Source organism: Juglans microcarpa x Juglans regia, chromosome 2D (assembly GCF_004785595.1).
Source record: "Juglans microcarpa x Juglans regia isolate MS1-56 chromosome 2D, Jm3101_v1.0, whole genome shotgun sequence".
NCBI lineage: Eukaryota > Viridiplantae > Streptophyta > Magnoliopsida > Fagales > Juglandaceae > Juglans > Juglans microcarpa x Juglans regia.
Window position 1 is genome coordinate 1162189 of NC_054596.1, and position 26485 is coordinate 1188673.

A 26485-nucleotide genomic window follows, 5' to 3' on the forward strand; every position below is an offset into this window, starting at 1 on the left:
TATTTGTCAACTTGCATATTTTAGCACTTTTTTCCTTCTTGTTATTTTTTTTTTTTCCGTTTTGGTAACAAAAAACAAAACACGCACAACCATTTCGTTGTATGCCAATGGAAGACAAAACAAATGCTATATATTACACCTGAAACTTTTTCTAAAACTAGACATCCTTTTAACCTCTTTGGGAAGCCCCTGAAATTGAAGCCATTCCTTCACATCTCCCTTAGATCTTGTTTATCTGCCTGCAGAGCTCCAATTAACTCATCCTCGAGCTTATGTTTTGATGTACAGGAAATATTAACTCATGATCCCAAACCTCCAACACCAGATCTTGTTTATCAGACTGCATGCTGAGCTCAATTTTTTGTAAATAATAGTGAGTTGAGTAGTGGAAAGAATTATGTGAGGCCCATTTAAAGTGAGTTTAAAGTGTGTTTAGATGTTAAGATGAATATAGTACTTTTTATGAAAATTTGAAAAAGGTTGTGGATCCCACATGTAAAGAGGTTTTGAGTTGAGATGAGTTTAGTAATTTGAGAGTCAAGTATTTGGATATTAGACTCAATTTAAAATTAGTCTAAACTTAACTGAGTCTTACAACCAAACACGGCTTAATCTTTCTTTTCTCAAACTAGACGTCCTTTAACCTCTTTAGTAAGCCTCTGAAATTGAAGCTTTATGACCTCGTTCTAAGGAAATCTGTAGCTCCATTAACCTCTCTATATGGGTGTTCTATCCTTTAAAAAACATAAGCTTTGATCTACTGCAACACCAGCCAATTACTCTCTCTCTCTTCTTTTTTTTTTTTTTTTTATTGTTGTCGTCAAGTTGTAATTAGTTTCAAATTACTAGGATATCGATCTTGATATGTTTAGTCATTTGACTGCACGATTTTGGGTTTGGCCAAATCCCAATATATATAGTGTACCGCACATCCCGCTTCACTCAAGATGGTACAATAGCATTTGGCCATTGACCCTAATATATTATCTCCTTTTTTATTTTACAATCATGACTTTGAGCACAGTAATTCATGCACATGTCACGAATCATGATATTGTAGGAACTCGGTTACCCGAAAGGGGAAAACTAAATAGATTACATTGCTCTTCTTCTCTATTTTTCTTTATTCTCCTTAAAAAAAAAAAAAAAAAAAAGGCTTACCAGGGATTGATCAACTTCGTAACTGTTGGGATTATTTAATGAACAAACAACTGATAAACATGTATGCTTTTTGTTGGGTGAACTCTGTCTAATCTTTACCTACCTTACTGTAATGTCTACAATCTTTTTTAATCATATGCATCCACGTGACACGTCCAATCTATTTCGGCGAGTCCAGCATGAACTGTTTTACACTGTTTTGTCACTCATGTTTGGTAACTGAAGCTAGCTAGTACATTGATTCTAATGGCGCCGCTAGAAAACATTACTTTTTTTTTTTTTAATCATAAAGTTGAAATTAGATTGATATACATCATAGCAGTTTATTCCCATGCATTGAACCATTGTAGGACCCATTTAGAGCTAATTAATTTGAAGAAACACATTGAGTCACTCGTCCACTACTAATCCTCGTGTGTTTGGTTTATGCCAGACAATTAGTGTACAAAATTGCCTTTGAATGTGGAAGACAAAAGTCCCTGATCATTATCGGTCTTGTTTTGAGGGACTTATCAAGAAACTATAACTGAAAAACAACGGCAAGTCTCTCGAAATTCTCTATCTACCCAATTCTATATATTCTCGTTGTCCAAAAGTACTGTAGATCAGTAAATGGAAGGCGCAAATGGCGCGCCTTTAAGGGTCCTTGGATCACGCTCAAAAATCGGCGCCAATATGGTTTTAAGATAAATTGATTTGTGTGTAGGGACGAATGAATATTGCTTTTGGTAGTTTGTAATTGCTTTCAATTGATTCTCTTAATTTCTTGGGATCTTCTCCCCTTTCTTCTCATTCTTTAGTACCAAGTCTTAATTGCCATTCCCAAATATTCTCCCCGCTTGCTTGTAAATTTTCTTAATTCCTTTCGTACGTTTTGGTTTCCCAGATATAAGATATAGCTAGAGAGAGAGAGAGAGAGAGAGAGAGAGATGACCATCTATATATGTTAGTATATATCATGATTTTCTTTTTCGGATTTTAGGGTAATATTATATATATATATATATATATATATATTTGCATATATATTTTATACTACAGTTTTATGAATTTTTATGAGGACATGTGACATGTTCACATTTTAGATCATAGCCTTGCATGCTTTGAACAAATTATGTGGCCCCTCCATATATGTCCTTGCAGCATGCGCATACATATCAGCGACATAAACTCAATTAATCAACCAGGAAAGTAAGTTTGGCGCAAAATTAGCAAAAGATTGCTAGGCTGATTAGAGGAAATTAAGCTTTAGCAATAATCGGTGAAAGTCTCCTCCTCATAATAACAAGATTCTTTTAGCCATGATGGCTGCAAACTGAAGCCTTTGAAATTTCCCATGGAATTCTTGGCAACAAGATCATTGTAATTGAATTCTTTTTACGTCTTTTGATGCATTGTATATATATATTGCGCGCTTATAATAAATATAGTACCTTATCGATCCAAGCTATCAATAATAATTGCTTATTAAGCTTGACTACTATTACTCCAAATATAATTACAATGTTAATTTGATACTAAGTACGTACGTACTTACATATTGATCAAGTTAGCAGCAACGTCTTTAGTCCTTACAGCAATTGAAATTGCTTATACACGTTGGTGACGGCTATTCTGTGCATTATTAATCCTGTTCGGAGCATTAAAAAGATGTGCTAATTTGACCATCTTATATATATATTTTCTCCTCAACCGCTATGATCTCTTCACTTGCCTAAAGAATATCAGATCTTTATGGTAAATTGTAGTATGGCATCATGATATGGTAAATTATCGGGTTTCATCATTTTACGTTTTATTACTCTAATTGTTGGTTTTGTTTTCTTAGTGGAGACGAAAAGCAGAGAAGGAAAGAAACGTACTCTTTCTATTGAAAAGAAGACTTCATTTACAATATGATAACTAGCTCTATATATAGTAAGTATATAGTAGGGCAAAAACAGAGAATATTGCAGAAAAGGGAATAAAAAAAAAAAACTTTCTAACAAACTGTACTGAAATTGCTAACAGAATGCTTTCTAGAATCATCTGTTGGTTACATGATTTGCTGATTTTGATGACTTGTGGCAGTTTGTTGTGATGAGGCGGCTTGCATGATGTGCTACTGGGATGACTTCATTGCTTTTGCTTGATTCAATATCCCCCCGCAAGATGGAGAGTGGAGATCAGTGACTCCCATCTTGAGCAACAGAGAGTAAAACATAGGGGAATGAAGAGCTTTAGTTAAGAGGTCTGCAAGCTGAGACTGCGATGGTGTGTAGGCTGTGGTGAGAACTCCTTCTTGAATTTTGTCCCGAATTAGATGACAATCTAATTCAATGTGTTTGGTTCTTTCGTGGAAGACGGGATTGGAGGCGATGTATAAAGCTAATTTGCTATCACAGTAGAGAGTAGCAGGCTGAGAATGAGGGACTTGGAGATCTGCAAGAAGGTAGTTGATCCATATGATTTCACATGAGGCTGAGGCCATAGAGCGATATTCTGCTTCAGTAGAACTTCTTGATATAGTTGTCTGTTTCTTGCATTTCCAGGAGACAAGAGAGTGACCAAGGAAGACACAATAGCCTGTTGTGGAACGCCTAGTGTCGGGACATGATGCCCAGTTAGAATCGCAGTAGACAGTCAAGTGATATGAGGATGAAGATGGGAAGAACAAGCCCTGTCCTGGTGATTTCTTGAGATACCGCAACACTTTATAGGCAGCATTAAGATGAGGGACTCGTGGTGATGACATGTATTGACTCAAGATATTAACAGAGTAGGAGAGATCAGGTCGTGTAATAGTGAGATAGAGAAGGCTGCCAACCATTCGTCTATATTCACTAGGATCATCCAGCAATTGACCATCATCTTTACACAATTTAATATTGGGATCCATGGGAATTAAGCTTGGTTTACAACCAAGCAAACCAGCATCATTTAATATATCTAATGTATATTTCCGTTGACAAATTTGTATTCCAGTAGGATTTCGGGCAACTCTAAACCTAGAAAATATTTTAGACAACCAAGATCATTGATCTTGAACTTGGTAGCTAAGAATTCTTTTAGGTCAGAAACAGCTTTGAGATCATTAGTGGCCACAATAATATCATCAACGTAGACAAGTAATGCAATGAATGAAGGACCACTGCCTTTGGTAAAAAGAGTATAATCAGCCCTAGATTGATTGAAACCATATTGAAGTAAAGATGAGGAAAATTTGGCATACCATTGCCGAGAAGCCTGCTTAAGTCCATACAAGCTTTTTTTTTAACTTGCAAACTTTTTCTTTGTTGGGAATTGAGTATCCGAGAGGCATCTTCATGTAGATTTCCTCATGTAGTTCGCCATGTAAGAAGGCGTTGTTTACATCAAATTGATGCAAACTCCAACCTTTAATGGCAGCAATAGCCAAAAGAGTTTTGACTGTGACAAGTTTGGCAACGGGTGAAAAAGTTTCATTGTAATCAAGTCCTTCCTCTTGGGTATACCCTTTGGCAACCAATCGTGCCTTATGTCTTTCTATAGAGCCATCCGAGTTGTATTTGAGGCGGTAAACCCATTTGGAACCAATTGCTTTCTTTCCAATAGGCAGATTAACAATATCCCAAGTATTATTCAATTGTAAAGCATCAATCTCATCATTCATGGCTTTGTGCCATTCAAAAGATTTCACAGCTTGAGAATAAGTGGAAGGTTCAGAAATTTGAAGAATGGCAACAACAAAGGCAGCATGTTTTGGAGAAAAATTTTTGTTGGTTAAATAAGATGACAAAGGATAAAGAGAATCAGTACCTTGTATCTTGAAGCTAGATTGTGAAGAGGGAGTCACAAGGTCCTGTTGACAAGAATAATCTTGTAAGTAGGAAGGGGGTTTCTTGGGTCGAGTGGATCGTCGAGGGGCAGATGAAGAGTTAGGAGGATTAATTTGAGAGGTAGGGGATTGTGGAGTGAATTGAGTGGGAGGGAGAGAAGGCTGGAATGTAAATGTGGAAGTGTGGGAGGGAGGGGAAATAGGTGCAGGTAAGGGAATGTTTGGACCAAGAAGAGGAAAATATGATGTGGAATGTGAGTGGCTGCTATGATGATTGGAAATGGATGGTAAATTGGAAGGAAAAATGTGTTCATAGAAGATGACATCACGAGAATAGAAGATGGAATTGGTGGCTAAATCTAGTAGCTTGTAACCCTTGATTCCAAAAGGATATCCAAGTAAAATACATTGTTTAGCTCGGGAATCAAATTTGTGGCGGTTTTGTTTAATAGTTGATGCATAACATAGACAGCCAAAGGTTTTCAAGTGGGTATATGTTGGTGGTTTTTAAAAAAGCAATTGGTATGGAGTATTGTTTTGGAGATTGGGGGAGGGGGTACGGTTGATAAGGTATGTGGCAGTTAAGACAAGATCATTCCAAAAGGAAAGTGAGATACCGGATTGGAATTGCAATGCTCGGGCAACATTAAGAATGTGTTGGTGTTTGCGTTCAACAACACCATTTTGTTGGGGACTCTCAACACAACTTCTTTGATGAATTATTCCTTGTTTTGAATAAAAATCTGTCATTGCAAATTCAGCTCCATTATCAGAGCGAATGATTTTGATTTTGGATTGAAATTGGGTCTCAATGAGAGAGCAAAAGGATTGAAGGAGAGGTCTGGTTTGGGATTTATTTTTCATTAAATACAACCAAGTACATCGAGTGTGATCATCAACAATGGTTAAAAAAAATCTAGAACCATCATATGCTGTTTGAGAGCAAGGCCCCCATATGTCACAATGTATTAGATCAAAAGGCTGGGATGTTCGATGTTCACTTGATTGAAATGGTAGACGGTGATGCTTAGAAAAATGACAGATAGCACAAGGTATGTTGGCTTTGATAATAGCAAGATTAGGTAAGTCCTTTTGTAATAAGGAAAGCCTTTGTAATAAGGAAAGCCGTGAATTAGATAGATGACCCATTCGATAATGCCAAAGATGTTGGTCATTAGGATGGGAAGTAACAGAGTTGGAAAAAGGAAATTTATTACATGGTAAAGTAGAGAAAACAGTGGAGAGGGCAGTAGGTGCAACGGGTGTCAATTTGAGATGATATAGACCATTGTGGATCTCACCCTTCCCAATCGTGCTCCAAGAGAGAAGGTCTTGTAAAAAACACTCATTAGTGAAAAAGAGGAGGCAGCATAATATATCTTGTGTTAATTTTCTGGCTGAGATCAAATTAAAATTGAAAGTAGGAATGCATAGAACATCATGAAGAATGAGTTTGTCACTGAGATGGACAGTCCCTTTGTGAGTTACTTGTGCAAGATGACCATTTGGAAATTTGACATTGAGAGACACGTGAGTGGGTGAACTGGTGTAAAGAGAAGGGCAACAGATCATGTGATCTGTTGCACCTGTGTCGATTATCCAACTTGTGACAGTGGTTAGTGGAGAAGGGGATTGAAGAGCTGTGAAACAAGAATTCATACCAGTCATGGTGGAAGCCGAGGGTGTGGAATCAATTTGAACCTGATTAATAGAATGCTGTGAGACTTGTGATTGCAGCAAAGTTAAAAGATGTTGATATTGAGCTTTGGTGAGAGATTCTTGGGATCCTTCATTGATCTGTTCTTGGTTGGAAGAGCTGACTTGGTTAGCAAATGATTCTGTTAGTTTTCCTCGAGTGGACAGTTTATGGCTAGGTGGATAGCCATGCAGTTTAAAACATCGGGCAGCAGTGTGACCAACTAAATTGCAGTGAGTACAAATTGGTTTTTCAAGAGCTGGATTAGCTTTAAAACATCTTTCAAGAGAATGGCCAGGAATTTTACAATGGCTGCAAAAGGATTTTTCTCGCCTTGGAGGTCCATATGGTTTGGGGTTGTCCCGATTAGAGAAGAAAGTGGATTTTGCAGCTAAGGCAAGGGTATCATGTAAGTTGGGAGGGTTGGAAAGTTGCTTTCGTTTTTCTTCTTGTTGAACCAGGGCATAGACTTCACTGAGGCTCGGAATGGGTTTAATCAAAATGATTTGAGCTTTGATATTGGTGAAAGAATCATGAAGCCCCATGAGAAACTTCATAGTCCAGTCACGTTGCTGGTTCTCAAGGACATTTTTCATGACACCACATGTGCATGATGGAATGACTTCAAAATTGAGAAGTTCATCAAGAAGCCCTTTCAGTTTGGAGAAATACAAGCTTACAGAATCATCACCTTGAACAAGGGAATTAATGGACTGTTTGAGCTCATAAATTTGAGGACCATTATTTTGTGCAAATCGTTGTTCCAACTCAAGCCATAGGTCATGAGAGATATCAACATACACGACACTATTTTTGATCTCTAATGACATTGCATTTTGAAGCCAAGTTAGCACCATGTCATTACATTCAAGCCATGGTTCTAACAAGGGATGATTAGAAATGGTAGGTTCCTGTAATGTACCATCAATAAAACCCAACTTTTTTTTGATTCGTAGTGACCGACGAACTGTCCTTGCCCATGAATGGTAATTGCCTGCTGTAAGCAGATGAGTGGTGAGTAGAGTAGCAGGTCCATCGTTTCGATTAAGAAAGTATGGGCTGGAGGGGTCTTTAGGGTTTGTGTTGGTTGGGGGAGGAGGAGGAGGGTTGTTGTCGCTTGAAGCCATTATGGCTCTGGTACCATGTTGGTTTTGTTTTCTTAGTGGAGACGAAAAGCAGAGAAGGAAAGAAACGTACTCTTTCTATTGAAAAGAAGACTTCATTTACAATATGATAACTAGCTCTATATATAGTAAGTATAGCGGGGTAAAAACAGAGAATATTGCAAAAAAGGGAATAAAAAAAAACTTTCTAACAAACTGTACTGAAATTGCTAGCAGAATGCTTTGATTTACTGATTTTGATGACTCGTGGCAGTTTGTTGTGATGAGGTGGCTTGCATGATGTGCTGCTGGGATGACTTCATTGCTTTTGCTTGATTCAATACTAATAGTTATTTTTAAGTTATATACATTTCCTAGCCCGAGTGCGTGTTTGGTTTTGCCTAGCTCCCAAATTTTCAGAGCCAAGAGAAGTAAATACCTGATCTGATAGTAAAGCATGGACCGATTACTGGACTCAGGTCATGTTGTCGAATACTCTTTCAATTTGGGTTCTACAATACATCAAGACTTTTAAGTATCTAGACTTCATGAGCCCAATCTTGGTCCATGCAGCTATAGTACCCAATTTTGAAGCCCAATATAAACCATGAAAACAATTTAGAAGCCCTTGAGTCTGTCACCTCAGAAACATTGCTAGCTGCATGTGTTTTCAGATCAAAAACTGCATGAATGATCAAGAATCGGATTAACATCCACACCCACATGCATACGCTTATATAAGCTTTAGTTGATGAGAAAGAAAATGCATGTTTGCAGGTTTTCGGTTGTGAGCTGACCTGATATCTGCATGCAAGCTCCAACTGACCAAACATTAGCCAACCAGTTGATCTAGTTCCCGGCCCTGGCCTGCATGCTAATATCCATTCCAGAAAACCTCTTGTACGTAGTTAATATTTCAGATCATCTGTAAATAATAGTAAAATAATAATGAATTATTTGTGAATAATATTATAGTAATATGAGAATATTTGAAAACAGTTGTGTTCCCTATGGAACCTTACTCTCAACTTTTTTTTACAATTTCTATATGTTTTAGATCGTCCATGAGTGCTACATTCATAATTATTCCCTCTTTCCAAGAAGCTAGTATATCTCCACTAAATATATATAGTACAACTCTTTATAATCCACAAGCATATTGTATTTTGGCTTCATGTAAAATTCAAGAAAAAAAATATATCCCATGCACTTTGTGCAATATATATATATATATATATATATATATAATATCCCACTTTGTGCAGTGTATTTTAGGTACGTAGGAAATAAATCATGGTAATTAAACTTAGCTAGCTAGCTAGAGTACTGATAGTATTATACGAAATTATAATCACATATATATATATATATATATCCACACAAATTAAACAATGGCGCGCACTAAATTAATATTGCTACTAATGTCCTGGTACGTACCATGATTATAATTTACACTAGTCAGGTTATCTGATGTTCTATTAATTATAAAGAAACATGTTCAAACCTATAACCTCGTGTACTTATACGTTCGTATGGATTTTCCTAGGAGAAGTAAATTAATGTTTTTAGAAGGGTTCCCTTGACACTTCTTTCAAAGTTGTTTTGAATGATATTTAAGTCTGTAAAATTTTTGGGACGTGCATGGTAGCTAGCAATACTCAAGTACATATCTATTATATATCTTGTGTACATATATGCGCGTGTGTGTGTGGATGGATGTGTGTATGGTCCGACCGAAAGCTGCCGCATTTATGGCCAGGTTGTTGGGTAAATCATAAGTGGAATGTTGATGCTGTACTTATAGCTAGCGGATGATCAACTGCGAGAATATCCCCATTAACAGTGATGACGATTTTTACACAAATGCAGTCGTGATAGTTTATTGCAAGAACCATGTCAAGGTATATTATAAATTTATAAGAGAACTAACGATTGAATTACAGAGAGCTTCGTGAGATTTCATTTGCAACGTTATTATGTAGAAATAACATCGACATATGTGCATGGTTCCTAGCTAGTTCCTTTTTTTGTTTATTTAATACTTTTCCCTTTTAGGGTTTATGTCTCTGTTTGTGTCACAGAAAGTGCTAACAAGGATCAATACCGTAACTGGAATTGCATATAAAGATGATACGACAATTATGGCTTGGGAACCTAATGAATGAACCACGTTGCCATGTCCATTCTTCCGGCAAGACCATGAACGTATACGTACGTGAGATGCAGTATCAGCCTTTATTAATAATTTATAGCATTAGATACTGCAGATAAATTCATTATATATTTACCAAATCATGGGCTGATCATGCGTCTAAGGCCATGTTGCGACAGTTACAATCGTGCAGCACAGAGGGTGATGTCGGCATGGCAGTGTTCATGCAAATTGTGACAATTGCCAACATTAATTTAGGGTGTAAATTGACAGTTCTAATAGTTTAGGAGGCAAATTAAAAATAAAAATAAAAAAACATTATTATATATCTCCTCGAATAAAAAGCTGCACGCCCACCTGATTTAAATGTCACGACAGCTTATGAGAAGTCGAAAATTAGAACTCCCACAGTCGGCCATCAACAGGCCTTAGAGAAGAGGTTTATGAGCACCCTATCAAGCTTCCTACTTTTCTATTATTTCCAACCCCAGTCATCGGATACAGGACTCTTTTTTAAGAAGACACTATTCCGAAAAATAAATTCTCAACATCTAATGATACGAAATTAAACAAGAAAACATATGAAGAAAAAAATTATCAAGAAAATTATCAAGAATATGTCACAATAACCTACAAGCCAAGCACAACAAACCACTACATAATCAACCTTGCCATCCCCCAGAGCTGCAGCACTCCCCTGCATATTTATAACAAGTGGCACCTCCAACACACTTTACAAAATCTCTCTCTGCAACATGGAATGGCTGACCTGCAAGGTCTGATCATAGCAAATCCAATAGGGGCGGCTGTTCAGATGGTGATTTGGCATGACTAGATCGAGAGGCTGAGGAGACCCTCCCTCTTCCTCTTCCTCTACCCACAGCAGTTGTTGGGGGCGGAGCAAGTCTAGGGGCAGACAGCTCATTCTTGCTAGAAGCAAATATGGATCCAAGATCTGTTGATTTCTTATCGGTGTAATTACTAGAAGCTGGTACACCCTGACTCTGTTTCAAAAACCCAATAGAGCTTTGGGCGTTAACACTTCCCAGACTACCAATAGTAAGAGTTTGATTCCCTTGACTCTGTCTTAAAGGATCAACAGAACTCTGTGTGTTGAAGGCCCAACTGTTATTGTTGTTGTTCATTGGGAAGCTCATGTTGTTTAGTGTATTCGAGATTGGACTAGACCCATGTTTGTTAGTGGGGTGTCCCATTGTGCCATTGTTAGAAATTCCAGCCAAACTTGCTGAGCCAGCAGGCCGTGGAGGCCAATCAGAGAAAGGATCTATATCATCGAAACTCGAGGTGGATGATGCTCCTGCATTCAACTGCTTCTCAGCATCTCCAAATTGGGGGGCAACTCCAGACGATGCTCGAGGAGGCCACTCAATATCAACTGGAGGACATGAAACGGCCGTTTGCTGGCTGGATACTGCAGGTATCATCGAAAATTTTGATTGTTTTGAATTTACTTGAACTGGTTGAAAACTCAAATCAGACTGAGTGGAGTGACTGTTGTTTGTAGAACTTTGAAGGGTGGTTGCAGAACCCTTTTTGGCTGGACCCCAATCTTCATCCCATGCCGGGCTGCTCTTTGTCGTGGAATTGACAGTTCCAGTTATTTTAGTTGAGGCTTGGGATATTAGGCCACTATCAGACATAGATGGTTTAACTTCCGGGATTCCAGAATCAGTCAAAGTTACTCCCCGTTTTTCTTCTATTCTCCTGTCATAAAACTAAGATGAATTCAGTGATTCGATAATAGTCAGGTTTGCTCTCAAAAAAACACGTGCATGGGACCACACAGTAGTACCTGAGAACATCCTTGACAAATAGCATATATTTAGCAAACTGCTGAACATTTAATTGTTGAGCAGTAAGAAGAGGAGTGAGTAGTGGAAGGACGTGTTCTGCAACAAATTCTACTCCATGCTGAACAAATTGAGCACCAGGAAAATGAATGCTCGTTAGGAGTAACAATTTTCTTGTGTACTGCTGATGGGGGTTAGCTAAAGCAACACAACAAAACCAGTCAAGCATTGGAGATGGTTACCTGCTTAAGTACCGAGTTTGCAACACCAAGGGTACACATAAGCGTAGGAGCAGAATGGTCAACAGCTGTACAACGTTGAACTGTTTGCAAGATGTCTAAAACAGCATGTTTATCAAGTGAGCTCACCAGGTCTCCCAAGCATAACAGAGCATTGACTCTCACCTGTCAATGAAGGCAAATCGTTTAGTTATCAGCAGTGGCATTCTTCACAACAAAATGCTTACTACGTTTTTTTTTTCCAGGCCCCCGGGGGAACTATTATAATAAGTGTAATACTAATCTTCATTTTATATTTTATCATCTCTAGTCACACGGTTGATATGACATTAAGGTGGTTTTACAAATAAACTACTTGAATGAAAAGCCTTTCAAAATGTCACACGTCAACTGGTGTGACTAGGAATGATAAAATTCAGGATGAAAAATAACACTCCTTTTATAATAATTATATATTTCACTTATAAAAAAATAATAATTATATATTTTGTTTTTAATAAAATATATTGGGTTATATACAATGCAAAAAAGTATTATAAACATAATTCAAGATAGGAAAAAATTATTATCAATATATTAGTCATTCTAGGGATATATGGCATGCATTTATGGTAAAAAAAATCCCAAATTACATATAAGGGTGTTCTCTCTTAACCAAAAATTTAATATCTTTAGTGGGAACTCAAGGGAAAAAGAAAAGTTATGACTTGAAAAAGAAAAAGTACAAGGGAACCAGAAAAATTTTTTGAAGAGGACTTGAGGGAGAATAGAAAAATATTACATTCTCCGATTCTTTGTTGGCTAATGTAATAGAAAAATATTACATTCATCCTGCTTACATTCTCCGATACTAAGCCGGATGATCGCGGCGTTGTTGGCTAATGGGTTTGTTAGTGGTTTCCAGATTGGATCTCCGAGCAGGGATTTTACCTCTATTTCTCACTTGCTCTTTGCAGATGACACGCTTATTATGTGCGAAGCTGATCGAGACCAGTTGCGGGCTGTGAAGGCATGTTTGCTTTGTTTTGAAGCAGTATCTGGTTTAAAAGTGAACTATGTTAAATCCGAGTTGGTGCCGATTGGAGAGGTTCAGAATATTAGGGAATTGGCAGACACATTGGGTTGCAAGATAGCGTCTCTTCCGATGACTTACCTGGGATTACCATTGGGTATAGCTTCGAGGGAATGCTCGATCTGGGATCCAGTGATTGAAAAAGTAGAGAGGAGACTAGCAAGGTGGAAGATAATGTACTTGTCGAAAGGGGGCCGGATTACATTGATTAAAAGTACACTTTCTAATCTACCCACTTATTTCTTATCATTATTCCCTATACCGGCAAGCGTGGTGGGTCGTCTTGAGAAGTTACAAAGAGATTTTCTGTGGGGTGGCTTAGGAGATGAGTTTAAATTTCATCTTGTCAGGTGGGAGATGGTGTGCCGTCCTATCTCGAGTGGCGGTTTGGGTATTAGAAACTTAAGGTTGTTTAATCAGGCACTCCTTGGCAAATTGTTGTGGCGATATATCAAGGAACCAAAAGCCTTATGGAAAATTTTGATTGAGAATAAATATGGTGGTTTAGGGGAGGGTTGGTGTACTAGAGAAGTTAAGAGGGGCACATGGAATGGGGCTATGGAAGCATATTAGAAAAGGGTGGGAGGTCTTTCATCAACATACTAGGTTCCAGTTGGGTACAGGCTCCAGGATTAGATTTTGGAAGGATGTTTAGTGTGGCAACAGTGCTCTCCAAGATTTGTTTCCTGTACTTTTCTTGATAGCAAGTGCCAAAGATGTCACAGTGGCGGAAGTTATGGGAATCTCCGAAGGGGGTATTCACTGGAATATCAACTTTAACCGGGCGGCACGGGATTGGGAGATGGAGAGTTTTGCAGATTTTTATAGTCTCTTGTATTCGTGTCGTCCAAGTATCCAGCATGAAGATGGCATGTGGTGGATTCCTGCAGGGAGGGGTATTCACTGTTAGGTCCTTTTATAAGGTCCTCACACAAGTGTCGGAGATACAGTTTCCCTGGAGAAGGATCTGGCAACACAAGGCTCCTCCTAAAGCTTCTTTCTTCGTGTGGACAGCGGCACTTGGCAAGATTCTTACTATAGATAATTTGAGAAAGAGGAGGATAATCATTGCAGACTGGTGTTGTATGTGTAAAAAATGGGGTGAGTCGGTGAACCATTTACTTATATATTGTGATGTAGCCAGGACTCTCTGGAATGAGGTGTTTAAAAGGATGGAACTAGCATGGGTTATGCCGGAATCCGTAGTGGATATGTTGGCATGTTGGACCTCTATTCGAGGTGTGTATCAGATCAAAGTGATTTGGAAGATGATCCCTATCTATATTATGTTGTGCTTGTGGCAGGAGAGAAATGAGAGGACGTTTGAAGACAGAGAAATCTATGGAGGAGCTAACAGTTTTCTTTTTCAGAACGCTTTGTACTTGGGCCATTGCTGTGGACTTTAATGGCATGGACCTTCATGATTTCTTAGTTTCTAATGTGCCTATGTAGATAGGAAATACTTACTTTGTAATTGGCAGTTGTTGCCCATCCTTGGATTAATAATACTTATTTTACTTATCAAAAAAAAAATATATAGTTTTTTCTTAATCTATAGGGCCAAACTTTAGATTTCTTCCTGCACCGGGGGAGGGGGAGGGGGAGGGAAGAATAATTTTTTTATGAGGGACCAAGGGGGGTTAGGTTCAGTAGCTCCTGCTTCCCTAGATTTGATGTTTTTCCAATGCCTATAGCTCAAATCCCACTTATACACCAACCCCCAACAAAATAACAATAATGAAAAAAGGCAGAATGACCCAAGCACAACATTAAAATTATAATTTCTGCAGAGTTTCTAACAAGATGCAATGCTCTTAGCCAAAGGGCAAAGGGCAGTGGGTAATAACAGTACTGTTGTTAATACTCGACAATCAACTTCCAATTAAGCCAATACTGAGCAACTACCTACGGAAAGAGCACAGAACTTCAAACCATGATAAACAGGCATGTCTCTTCTTTTGGTAGTTGTATATATAGATTACAACTTTCATACGATATGATTTTAGTGGAAAGAACAGAACTGTTACAATTTAAGATGATAGTGCAACGGTGCCCAAATAATAAGCATAAACAGACAAATAAACAAACAGACATAAATAAATGTAAGTAAATCTACATACCGCAGCAACAGTTGTTTTTAGAGCTAAGCCATGAATGCGAGGCAAAATCACTTGTTTCACTAGCTGTCAAGGATGAAATATTTAGATATCCATAAATATCAATGCCTTCACCATAAAAGTATGTCAAGAAGAAAGACTAGATTGTTCTATATTGTTTGATAATCTAGTATCTTTTTGCTCTATACCATTTCTCATTTTTTTTAACCACATATATATATAAAGCATCTGAGTTACAGATTTGCAAACGCATGTAACTTCATGGCAGCAACTTTAATCTATAATGGAAAAAACTACTTTTAAGAATCATAAGTGACAGTCACCTGAGGATCCAGTTGCTTAGCAAGCGATACTGATTTTCTCAAAACTTCCTCTTGTATTCGAGCATCAGTATCATCATAAGCCCGAACAATCATAGGCAGGACATGTGATACTAAGTGCTCCTGACTAGTCTATAATAATCACAAAGAGAGTAATTTAGTTTGGTAAAGTTCAAGATGGGAAGAATGCTTATTAAAGGGAAGAAAAAAACCAAAAGAATAGAGAAAAAGAACAGCAGCACCATTCCAGGGTGAATTTGTCTCAATTATAATAAATAGAACCCTAGTTTTTTTATAGGTGCAAATAGAACCCTAGTTAGAGATTAGATCAACGACATGTTGATCATTTCTGTATAAAATGAGGAAAATCCAGCACAAATACCTAACTTTGCCAATACATTCGAATGAATTTATATATTCTTTGGTTCCTCCACCCTTTTTTGGAAAACCTCAGAACAAAATAACCTTTTTTTAAAACGGTAACAAAGTTTTATTGATCCTGAAAACAGACAAAGGCCCAAGTATATAGGACATATGCAAGAGCATCGCCTATGCATGCTAGTTTAGTGATACAAGAAATTCATAAAAAGACATGCCATTAAAATCAATCACAATCAACCAATGGAGTAAAGTATTGAAAAATACATTTTTAAGCTCATCCACTAACCACTCTCGATCTTCCTTGTTAATGCTTATTAGTTAGAAAATTCATAGATACAACCATCAAATACTACAGGTGCCAACTCAACAGTTTTTTATGGTATGCATTTGTAGCAAGCCAGTCCAATTTTTAAACCATGGTATTGATAGTGTTTTGTTGGAAATGTAAAAGGAGCTGCCAGTGCATGGATACTTCAAAGGGCAATCAGACACAGATACAGCTCAGACATCCATGAATTTAAAATTTTAATTTAATTTTGACATGTTTGGAACGCAGCATGATACCTTCACAATACATGTGGGATGCACCCAAGACACATTTGGGATCAAAATAAATCTGTCTAACAAACATGGAGCTTGTTATTTGAGAAAAATATTCTAATACAACGAATTCGAACTAATAGTTACCTTGATGATTACAAGGTCTGCATGCTTCACAAGCAGCAAAAGTGTCTCGCCTGCAGCACTACTCAGAACAGGAACAAGAGCTGGTAGTGTTGATAGCTCAAAATCATTTTTATCCTACAAGTTTTAGACATGCAATTTCAAGTAAAATCTCAATTTCTGATGAAGATAGGCATAACATATAAGATATGCAGTATTGTATGCAAATCCATTTAATTTGTGTACTCAAGAAACAAACCCTTGATGAGCAGGAAACACAAATATCAATCCTTAGCCTTACTGCTGATCATCATAACACTGGAAACTTTTTTTGATAAGTAAGAGTAATTATATTAATATGAATGAAATAGGCATAGTCTGTGTACACAGGAAGTATACAAAAGAACACCTAAATACATTCTAAAAATGAATCGTAGTATATGTTGCGTGCTAGAAATTAAGGAATAATCAAGGAAAATGGAGCCATATCAGTCGCAGTTCAAAAGTGTAATTTGAACACATTTTACATATCACAAGTCCTCTGGAAGTGAGTTGGACAAGCAACCCCACATTTCCAAAACTGTAGAGTGCATGTGAGGTTTATAAACCACTTCAGTTGCTAGGCAACAATATACTGAAAACCGAATTGTTATTTCCCTCATTGCAAAAGCACAGCATACAGGATCCAACATAGCATGATATTAACAAACAGGAAATAATCAATAGAATCAAGTGGTTTGAATAAATTAAGTAATGGAATATTGGATATTTTTTATGGGTATCACAAATATTATTCTAAAAAGGTATAGCCTAATACATAGGTAGTATGCACGAGTGAAATTCAAAGGTGAACATCTATTTTCTGTTAATAACCTTATGTTACCCTTTTTTAGGGCAACCTAAAAGTTCTAGCGTGAACTTCTGAATTATCTAGCACGTCTGATCATTCCAATTTTTTCAGATTGTCTGGTAAATATATGGTTTTGTTGGACAAAGCAAATTGATAAATTAACCTCAAGCATGGTAAATTTCACTCTCTAAAATGAATTTTGGAAATAATTAAATATTTCTGTACTGTGTAGATTTGTGAACTTCTGATTTCAACACAAAAAAAAGTGTATAATTCCTGTATACCTGGGCTATGCCTTTTGAGTTTTTTTAATAAAAGCTTCGGTTACTTATTAAAAATGCAGATAAAAAAATAGTACCTGAGACTCTGCTATTGTAAGAACCATGGGCAAAATCATTGGCTGCATTACCAGATTCCGAAGTTCTGCACAAAGAGGAGGAAGTACCTGCACAGTAAGATAATCGTTAAAAAGAAAAAAACAAAATCAAAAATTAAGAACGATGTATCCATATTAATGACTCGACAAAGACCTAAAAAACTAGTTAAGAGTTTATAACAAAATAACAGTGCCCTTCATATCAATAGGACAAGAAAACAAAATCAAACCTTATACCGCAATACACGTGAGTCAAAATCTTTCCACATATCAGATAATGCTTTTAAGAATTCAGACTTCTGCATGTTATCTCTTTCCTGCAATCAGTGAACTTTGTCAATAAGGAAGTGCTATTTTAACCATTTCTTAGTACAGCACTTGGGGAGACAACATGTCAAAACCAAGTGTTAGTCAATCAAAAATGAAAACGCATACAAGCATGTGGTCGAGGAAGCGAAGAGCACGCAACCTAGTGTCATTCCGGAAAAATGGAGAACCTGCAAGGATAGAACATAGATCTTAAAAAATGGCAAATAAATCCAAACGATGAGTTAATTTGCAATAATTCGTCTAACTAAAAACTGAGACCATTGGTTCCTCTCAATCTTTTTTTGATTAGTAAATAAGAATTCTATTAAAATCGGCGAAGCCAAGTACACAGGACATATACAAGAGCAACAACTGTCCATGAGTGTCTAAAGATACAAGGAAATCATGTACATTCATGCCATTAAAGTCTATTACAATCGACCAATGGAATAGAGTATGAAAAAATAAAGTTCTAATCCCTCTCCATCCATATGCATCGCCATAGACAGATCGGTACCATCTTCCACATAGCTACAATTTGAGTGGTACCTAGGATGCCTTGCCAGCTGGCCAACAAATCCACAACCCTTCATGGCATCACCCAATGGAGAGCCCCCCCCCCCCCCCCCCCCAGCAAATATATCAACCCACAAACTCATAGCTACGTCACAATGCAGTAATAAATGATCTACCGACTCCCCACTGTTCTTGCACATATAATACCAACCAACACAATGAGTCGGCGTTTCCGTAGATTATCTAAGGTGAGAATCTTCCCTAATGAAGTTGTCCACACAAAAAAAGAACCTTTTTTTTTATTTTTTTTTTGGGGGAGGGGCTTAGCCCTCCATATGTTCTTCCATGGAAACGTTCTTGTAGAATGTCTCACAAGGGACTTATAATATGGCTGTACAGTAAATCTTCCCTTCTTGAACTGTGACCACAAAATCGTATCTCTGTTCACTCTACAATTATACACAAGATTGAAGAAATATGTAAATGTGTCAATTTCCCAGTCTTGGGAACGTGAAATTCCATTGAGGAGAGCCACTAGAGAGATCCATGAGTTCTGCTACTGAAGCCTCCTATCTTCGTGCAATGTTGTATATTGTTGGATAAGCTTCCTTAAGAACTCGATATCCACACCATAGATCAGTCCAAAATTTAATCTTGAAACCATCTCCAATTGCAAAACGTGTATCGATGAATGTTAGTCCAGCCTCTTCTTATGTGTTTCCAAAGCCCCATCCCATGTGGTCCGCTCACCTCATTTGAGCACCATCCTCTCCCCACAATCCACCAAATTTTAAATCTATGATAAATCTCCAGAAAGCTCCCCTCTCCTCGTGGTATCTCCATAGCCACGTACCCAATAAAGCCTTGTTGAAAACCAACAAATTCCGAATTCCCAGCCCGCCTTCACGTATTGGGGTACAAACCGCAGCCCAATTCATCAAGTGAAACCTGAATTCTTCATCTATTCCCCCAATAGAAAATCTCGTTGGAACTTCTCTAACAGATAAACCACCTTACATGGGATTGGAAAAAGAGATAAGAAGTAGGTAGATAAATTGAAAAGAGTATTTTTTATCAACATAACTATACCACCTTTGGACAAATAAATCCCCTTCCAACTCACCAGTTTCCACTCCATTTTTTCCAACACCCCATCCTGAATGGACTACAACTTGAAGGAGGCACCCAAGGGAAGGTCAAGATACTTCATTGGCAAGGTGGAGACTTTGCACTCCATAGTGTTGGCAAAGCTCAAAACACTTGGAACATTTCCAACAGGAACTAATTCTGACTTGGCGAGATTCACTTTCAATCCTCTCAATCTAATACGTTTAGTGCTACAATATTGATTAAGTATGACCGGCAAAGCCCATTGCTAGTTGTAATAAGACTCTTTCGCATTCTACAAATAGTATTGTCAACAATTAAAGGATGACACAATCCTGTATCAAGATTGGAACTACTCCATAACTCACATAGCATTGTGATGATTGAGTTATGGATAATCTACTAATGGCTGGTGTCTTTGACGAATGGAATTCATAAAAACAATTGAGTGAGCATCCATTATTTTCGAGATTGATTTGGAAGTACTTCTTTTACTGATAAACAAAAGATTTGGAAGTACTTCTTTCAATAACTTAGGGTCTTAGAATTATCGTGAAAGTCCTTTAACCTAATTAAAAGGGGAAAGGTAGATTAGTAGATTCATAGGATTTTAAGTGATATATCATATCCAATTAGAACCTTTAATCCAAACATTATAGATGGATTGCTCCTCGTGGTTGCAAATTGCAAAGAGATGATCAAACTCTCCAACTTTTAAAGCTTCTCCACGTTAAATTGCTACGAGAAACTCATTACCACTATCCATCATGCATTTCTGATTTTCCTCTCACGTGAGAAAATTCCCTATTTATGCATGTCACAATCTTTGTGCCATTACATTTACTCCCAAATTATATCAGAGCATTCGATAAAATAAATAAGAAGTAACTAAAAACTACAAACTGAAGAAATGAGAACAAAGGTTTAACATTATAGGGTCCATAAGGCTCACGTTTTACCTGTAAAATCCAACGCTGTTGGCCTCAAAGACTCATTTCCAGAAAGCATTCTCTGCAAATCAGTAACTAACTCCGGTGGAATGGATGAGAAAGCTTCATTGGATAAGTAAGTCAACGTATTCATGTACTGCAGACACAGAACATAAGAATTAAACATCTCAAGTTAAGAGGGAATAATAGTAAAAGTTCAAGAAACTGGGTGTACTTGTCCTCAGTTATATCTGTGGATAAGTTTGCGGCGATAAGCATTGTACAGTAGGCACATGGAATGCCATCTTTACATGGAATCTTTGAGTTGTCTTCTAAACACAATACATAATAAAAAATAAAAAAAATTGATGCGTACAATACAGAGTAAAAATAGAAAGGCTATGTATTTCTTTGCACTATGCGTATAATACAGAGTAAAAATAGAAAGGCTATGTATTTCTTTGCACTTTCTGGCCTGCAAAAAGTTATTTTGGTGTGGCAGCCTACCCACTTAAGCTGAAAATGAGTGTTTAAAACCCCTCTACAAAACGTGATTTTAAACCCATTCAATAACAAAAATCACCTTTTGTAAGATTGTAAACTGACAACTTTTTTTCCAGAATCGCGTTTTGAAAAATAAAGCTTGATTTAAAGGTACAGCCAATAACATCAATTGAGGAGCAAGAGCTAAAAATAAAACACACCATCTTGACATTGTTGTGGCAATCAAACAATGGCTTGCGAGCTACTAAGTGGTAGGCAAGGCACCCAAAACTGAAAATATCAGAAAAACATCCAGCTGAAGATGCATTTCTCCGAACCAGTTCAGGAGCAGTGTAATCCAGTGATGGCTGAAGCGGTAGTAAAGAATCCTCGACATCATATTCCTGTGAAATCCATAACATATTAAAAAGATTATAGGTATATATGGCTCATGTTCAGAAATGTATTATTATGCATGTGAATAATGGAACTGAATGACCTAAACTTAAAAAATCAACACCTCACATACAACAGTCATTATACCACTCCTGAAATTGCATAGAGTGCTCTGATTATACATTGTTAGTTCAGAGTGCAAAACAAACACTGCAAAGTTGTTGCAAAAAAAACCTGCTTGCACGGCTAGATAAGAAACACCATTTATGGAAGCTTAAACTTTTTTATATAAGTATTTATGGAAGCCTAAAACTATGGGGAAACCAAGCAAGAAACTTCTTTTTTTTATTATATGCGCATGAAACTCCCTTCATCCAAGGAAGAAGAGAGTTAGATTTAAAGCTGGCAATTTTAGGCATGATCAATGAGCACAACTGGACCCCATACAAAATCATAGGATTAGGTTTGGGCATAATTGGGTTCAGCTCAACTCTGAATTGACCTGATTAATAATCTGGTCACTTTTACCAATTAAGAACTAAATGGGCTGTACTGTAGCATATCAGATTTAAAAAGTCGACACCAATTCTTTGTTTTAACATTCACTGAAAATTTGAATGAGTCGGGTTGGGTTGGACCAGCCACCCAACCTGGGTGAACAAACAGGTTGGTAAGCCTGCTTAAGAAAAGGGGAACAGGTTTGAATCAAGGAGTTTGAGCAGTTTAAATATTTTTGCTAGATAAATAGTTGACCAGTTTGAATCAAAGGTATAGCAACATTTGAACGTAAAACTAATATTTGAACCCAACTAAAACGCTCAAACTTAACAAAGTAAATGATCATTGTATTTTAGGATGGTTTTAACAAACTAACACAAAGGTATAGTAACATTCGAATCAAAAAGAATTATTTGGATTTGGATTGACTCGTATGACCCGAATTTGACTAACTTATCACAAACCCATTTGACCCAACCCGAATTGTTCAGCCTTGGTTACGCTTGAAATTAAAGTCACATCTAGAACCTTAGCATGTGGCATGGATTAATAATACCAAGTCAAAGGTTGATAAGTAGTGCCTAGTCACATTTGAAACTGGTAAGCCAAAAAGACACCATTTTGAATGATGTGCAGCCTCCTAAGCTTTATCACATACTTTTGAGTCGCACATGCATATGGGATCATGACCTACTTGTCCATATAAATCATTTTGTCAATGCCCACAAGATGTATACTTTCAGAAATTCTAAAGACATGGAGATATTGAAGTTGAGGAAAAGCTCCTTAAATCAGGCACCGCTATACTCCAAATAAGCCTTCGTGCAGTCTCATTATTAGTTTGTTTACTAGTAAAAATGAGTTCTAGTCCTATACACCAAAATACTCCGAACAATATAAAAAATGATCATAAGAATTTATGGATGACATGCATGCCCAAATGCAATCTCTCTCCCTCTCTCCGTGGGTTACTGTGAGTACACTGTTCATGCCCCAGAAAGATTCAAGTTACAACCCTGTTTGCACTCCTTTACAACCTCGATCATTTCCCTTAAATTTCCTCTCCAGTAGCCCCCAAATAACCAACGAAACAGGTCCCAGTGGTGCCCCCGAATTCCAGAAAAATTTCATCCTCTGTTTCAGATCCTTTTTGCCCCTTAAGTCCAAGATGTTCAAACTACAAACCCTGAACACCTCTAAAAATCCAAATCCTTAGATTAGGAATTTTCAAACCCAGAAAACACCTTGAGCATGTGGAAACAGATGTTCCATAATCTTTCCTGCGTCAAAACATGTGTTCCTGGCACTAACATAAAAGATAAACAAATCCCACATACTATTTGTAAATAAAAAGATCTACTAGAGAAACTAGAACTCGAGCCTATTCAATGAACAAAACTCGAGCCTATTCAATGAACAAAAAAAAAGTATCTAGGTAAAATCAAATTGAAGAATATTTTATTTCTTAATCCAATAAAAAGCTTCACTCACAGCATAATGGAAAGCCTGCCCACTTGCCATATCGCCTGAGGTCTGATCTGTCGAGATTGCAAAACCAAACCCCCCAAGCTTCCAAGCTCCACTTGAAGTAATAAGAACATTCTGCAGAGTATGTGCTACATCATTCCACATGCATATCCAATACATAATGAACACAAGCTAAAGTACAAAGACCAGGAGTTTTAGAAAAGCATTATAAATATAGGATTCTCTATTAACTTATCAAAAAAAATATAGGATTCTTTCTTTTGGTAATTAAATAAGAGATTTTATTATCAAGAGTAGGTATAGCCCAAGTACACAGGAAGTATACAAGAGGAAAAACCAACATACACTCTAGAAACTGAAAATGACTAAAGCAAGTCAAGAAAATTATCTCCATTCAATACAAGAGCCTTAGCCCAAAAACTCGACGTATTAAAGAAAACTCCCTAAGTTCTCCCATCGAGTGTTCTCTATCTTCAAAGCACCTCCAATTCCTCTCCAACCATAAGCACCACATCAAGCACGGAGGAATCATCTTCCAAATATAGGATTCTCTACAAGAGATACTTGGTAACTTGTCTTTATTTGGTGTCTTCTAGCAATGTCAAAGAATTGATTCAGACACTCATGTATTTGCAAGGGAAATTTGGTCAACTTAAGAGTCATACATTTTGAATATGGTTCGTTTGCATGTTATGTGGACAATCTGGAGAGAGAAATAGTAGACTTTTACAGGTGCTGAACTTCCTCAGCATATAATTAAGTCTTCATTATATATGATTCCGTGACTGTTTTGTAATGTTTATATCTTCTGAATTTTTTTGATAAGAATGTTTATATCTTCTGAATTACATAATATAATTGCTTAAAAGTAATTTTGATACACTCCCTGTATGGATATGTGCTTCCTCCTCTTCTGATAAAGTTTTCTTTCCAAACCAGAACCAGAAACATAAATCCCTATTAACCAGTATGATATTAAACAGTATGCTCTTTATTAGAACAACTTGCAAAATCAAGAAAAATGAAAAATAAATGTGATTCCAGCTTATAAAGTTTATAGCTTCCACTTAGCAGGAAATTTATTGATAAAAAATAATTAAGTAAACAAGTTGTAACCTCAGGTGATATAGCCCGATGAATGAGATGCGCATTGTTGTGTAGAAAGTCCAAGGATTCTGCTATCTGAAGTAAACCATGCTTAACCTCCAACAAACCCATTTCCTGGAATGTAAAAAGAATTGCCAGTTAACTACATTGCTGACTTGATGAATTGCCAAGGTAGAACATAGTGCAGAAAAGATCAGTACTTCACAGAAAGAAGCTTAAGGCTCCATTTAGATGCTAAGAGTATCTCATATCATCTGTTAATATTAGCGAAATAATTTATGAATAATAGTGAAATAGTTGTGAATGGTTTGTGAATAATAGCAAAGTAGTCTGAGAATATCTAAGAACAGTTGTGTTTCCAAACAGGCTAAAAGAAATAGCTGAAAAATTAACAGGCCACTACAAAAATCCAAAACACAAAATAGCAAGTTAAAAACATTAAGATAATGCATTTTTCTTAAGATATAATTTTTTTCCATTTTTGGAAAAATATTGTCTAATCCTGTGACTTCTCTTTCCTCGCACCAAAGAACACGCCCACGCTGTGTTATATATGTTTTAAAAGCTTTCAAGTCGTTCTGTCCTAAACAACTATGGTGTGCATATTCGACATCATCAATCAAAACATACCCGCACAAAATGAAGTTCAGGTAGCACTACTAAACTTTTCTAACGGCCATCCAATAATTCAGGTATACATATTAGATTTCTTCGAGTGGGCATTTACTAAATCAATCATACTTTTTCAAACGGATGCCCACTAAAGCGCTTATAAGGTCTCAAACTTGAGATAGCCTTAACACGATCAGAAAGAGAGTTGTTTTTCAAATGGGGGTTTAGTGAATCAAAAAAAGGTACTAAGATAATCAGAAGGAAGCTCTCTAATTAGAAACTGATTCCAAAATTCAAACTAAAAACGAGATCGCCCACTGAAGCTTTGGTACCTACCATTCCCTTGAGCTCTTTAGGCACTTTAGCCACATTCTCCACATTCCCCAGCGCGTTCGCCACCGACGCAAAGAGCGGCTCCGTCACCATCGCCATCGCATTCTTGTTCTCGTCCAGGGCCTGCACCACGTGTACAACCCCGGGATGCCTCAGCCTCACCAGCCTCCCCGCATCGGCCCTAATTAAGTCGAAGAAAGCATCCTCGGCCGCCTTGGACAACCCGCGCGCGCGCGTGCCTCCGAGAGCACCCTCTTATCCAAGACCCAGACGCACACGATCGGGTACTGTTGGGGCCTCGTGGAATCCCGAGCCTTGGCCGAGTAGAGCTTCCACACGAGGCTAGGACCTGCCGAGCCGATCTGGTCGAGTAGGTCGTAATCCTGGAGGGGTTTGGGTCCGGTAACCTCCTGTACGGTGGTCTGAACGGTCTTTTCGATGACCGCGGCGGTCTTCGCAAGGGCTTGGGTTAGGGTTTTCATGTTCAGAGACATTGTTCTTGCTTGATTGACCGTATATATACAAGAACGAAATGAATAAATGGCATACAATTTGGTCTGTATATATGTACGAATATAAACAATCAATATATCGAGGAGGGTGAGGAGGAAGAGGATGAAGGGAATTGAAGCTTTGTTGCTGGATCAAAAGAGGGCTAACATCTCTCTCTCTCTCTCTCTCTCTCTCTCTGGGGCTTTGTGGAACTAAAAGTGTATTTTATTTTGTTTTGTTTTTCTATTGTTGCATTTTTCTTTTAATTATTAATTTTTGGGAACCTTCTCTCTCTCTGTCTGTCAGCGTGGTTCCTTAGTTGTTTTCGGTCGGCTTGATTCTTCATTGGGTGGAATGACTCGGTCACACGTGGGAGCCCACCCAGGTTGGCCTCGTAGTGAGCTCGATAAGCTCAGGCCAAGGCCCATCTTAAGGTCTAAATACCGCGGCAGGACAAGTGTTTATTATACTTCACGTC

The 26485-nt window shown here is 37.5% G+C and overlaps 1 protein-coding gene across 1 annotated transcript; it reads right to left on the reverse strand.

The window, feature by feature from the left end:
* Positions 1-10210: 10210 nt before the first annotated feature.
* LOC121249659 (SCY1-like protein 2) lies at positions 10211-26246 on the reverse strand. Its single transcript, XM_041148390.1, is given in 15 exon segments — positions 10211-11633; positions 11722-11840; positions 11962-12123; positions 15151-15213; positions 15471-15599; positions 16536-16649; positions 17720-17806; positions 17968-18054; positions 18173-18234; positions 20629-20755; positions 21303-21485; positions 23467-23577; positions 24580-24684; positions 25519-25742; positions 25745-26246. Coding segments are annotated over 15 exon segments (2781 nt in total). The 5' UTR covers positions 26010-26246; the 3' UTR covers positions 10211-10690.
* Between the last annotated feature and the right edge of the window lie 239 nt (positions 26247-26485).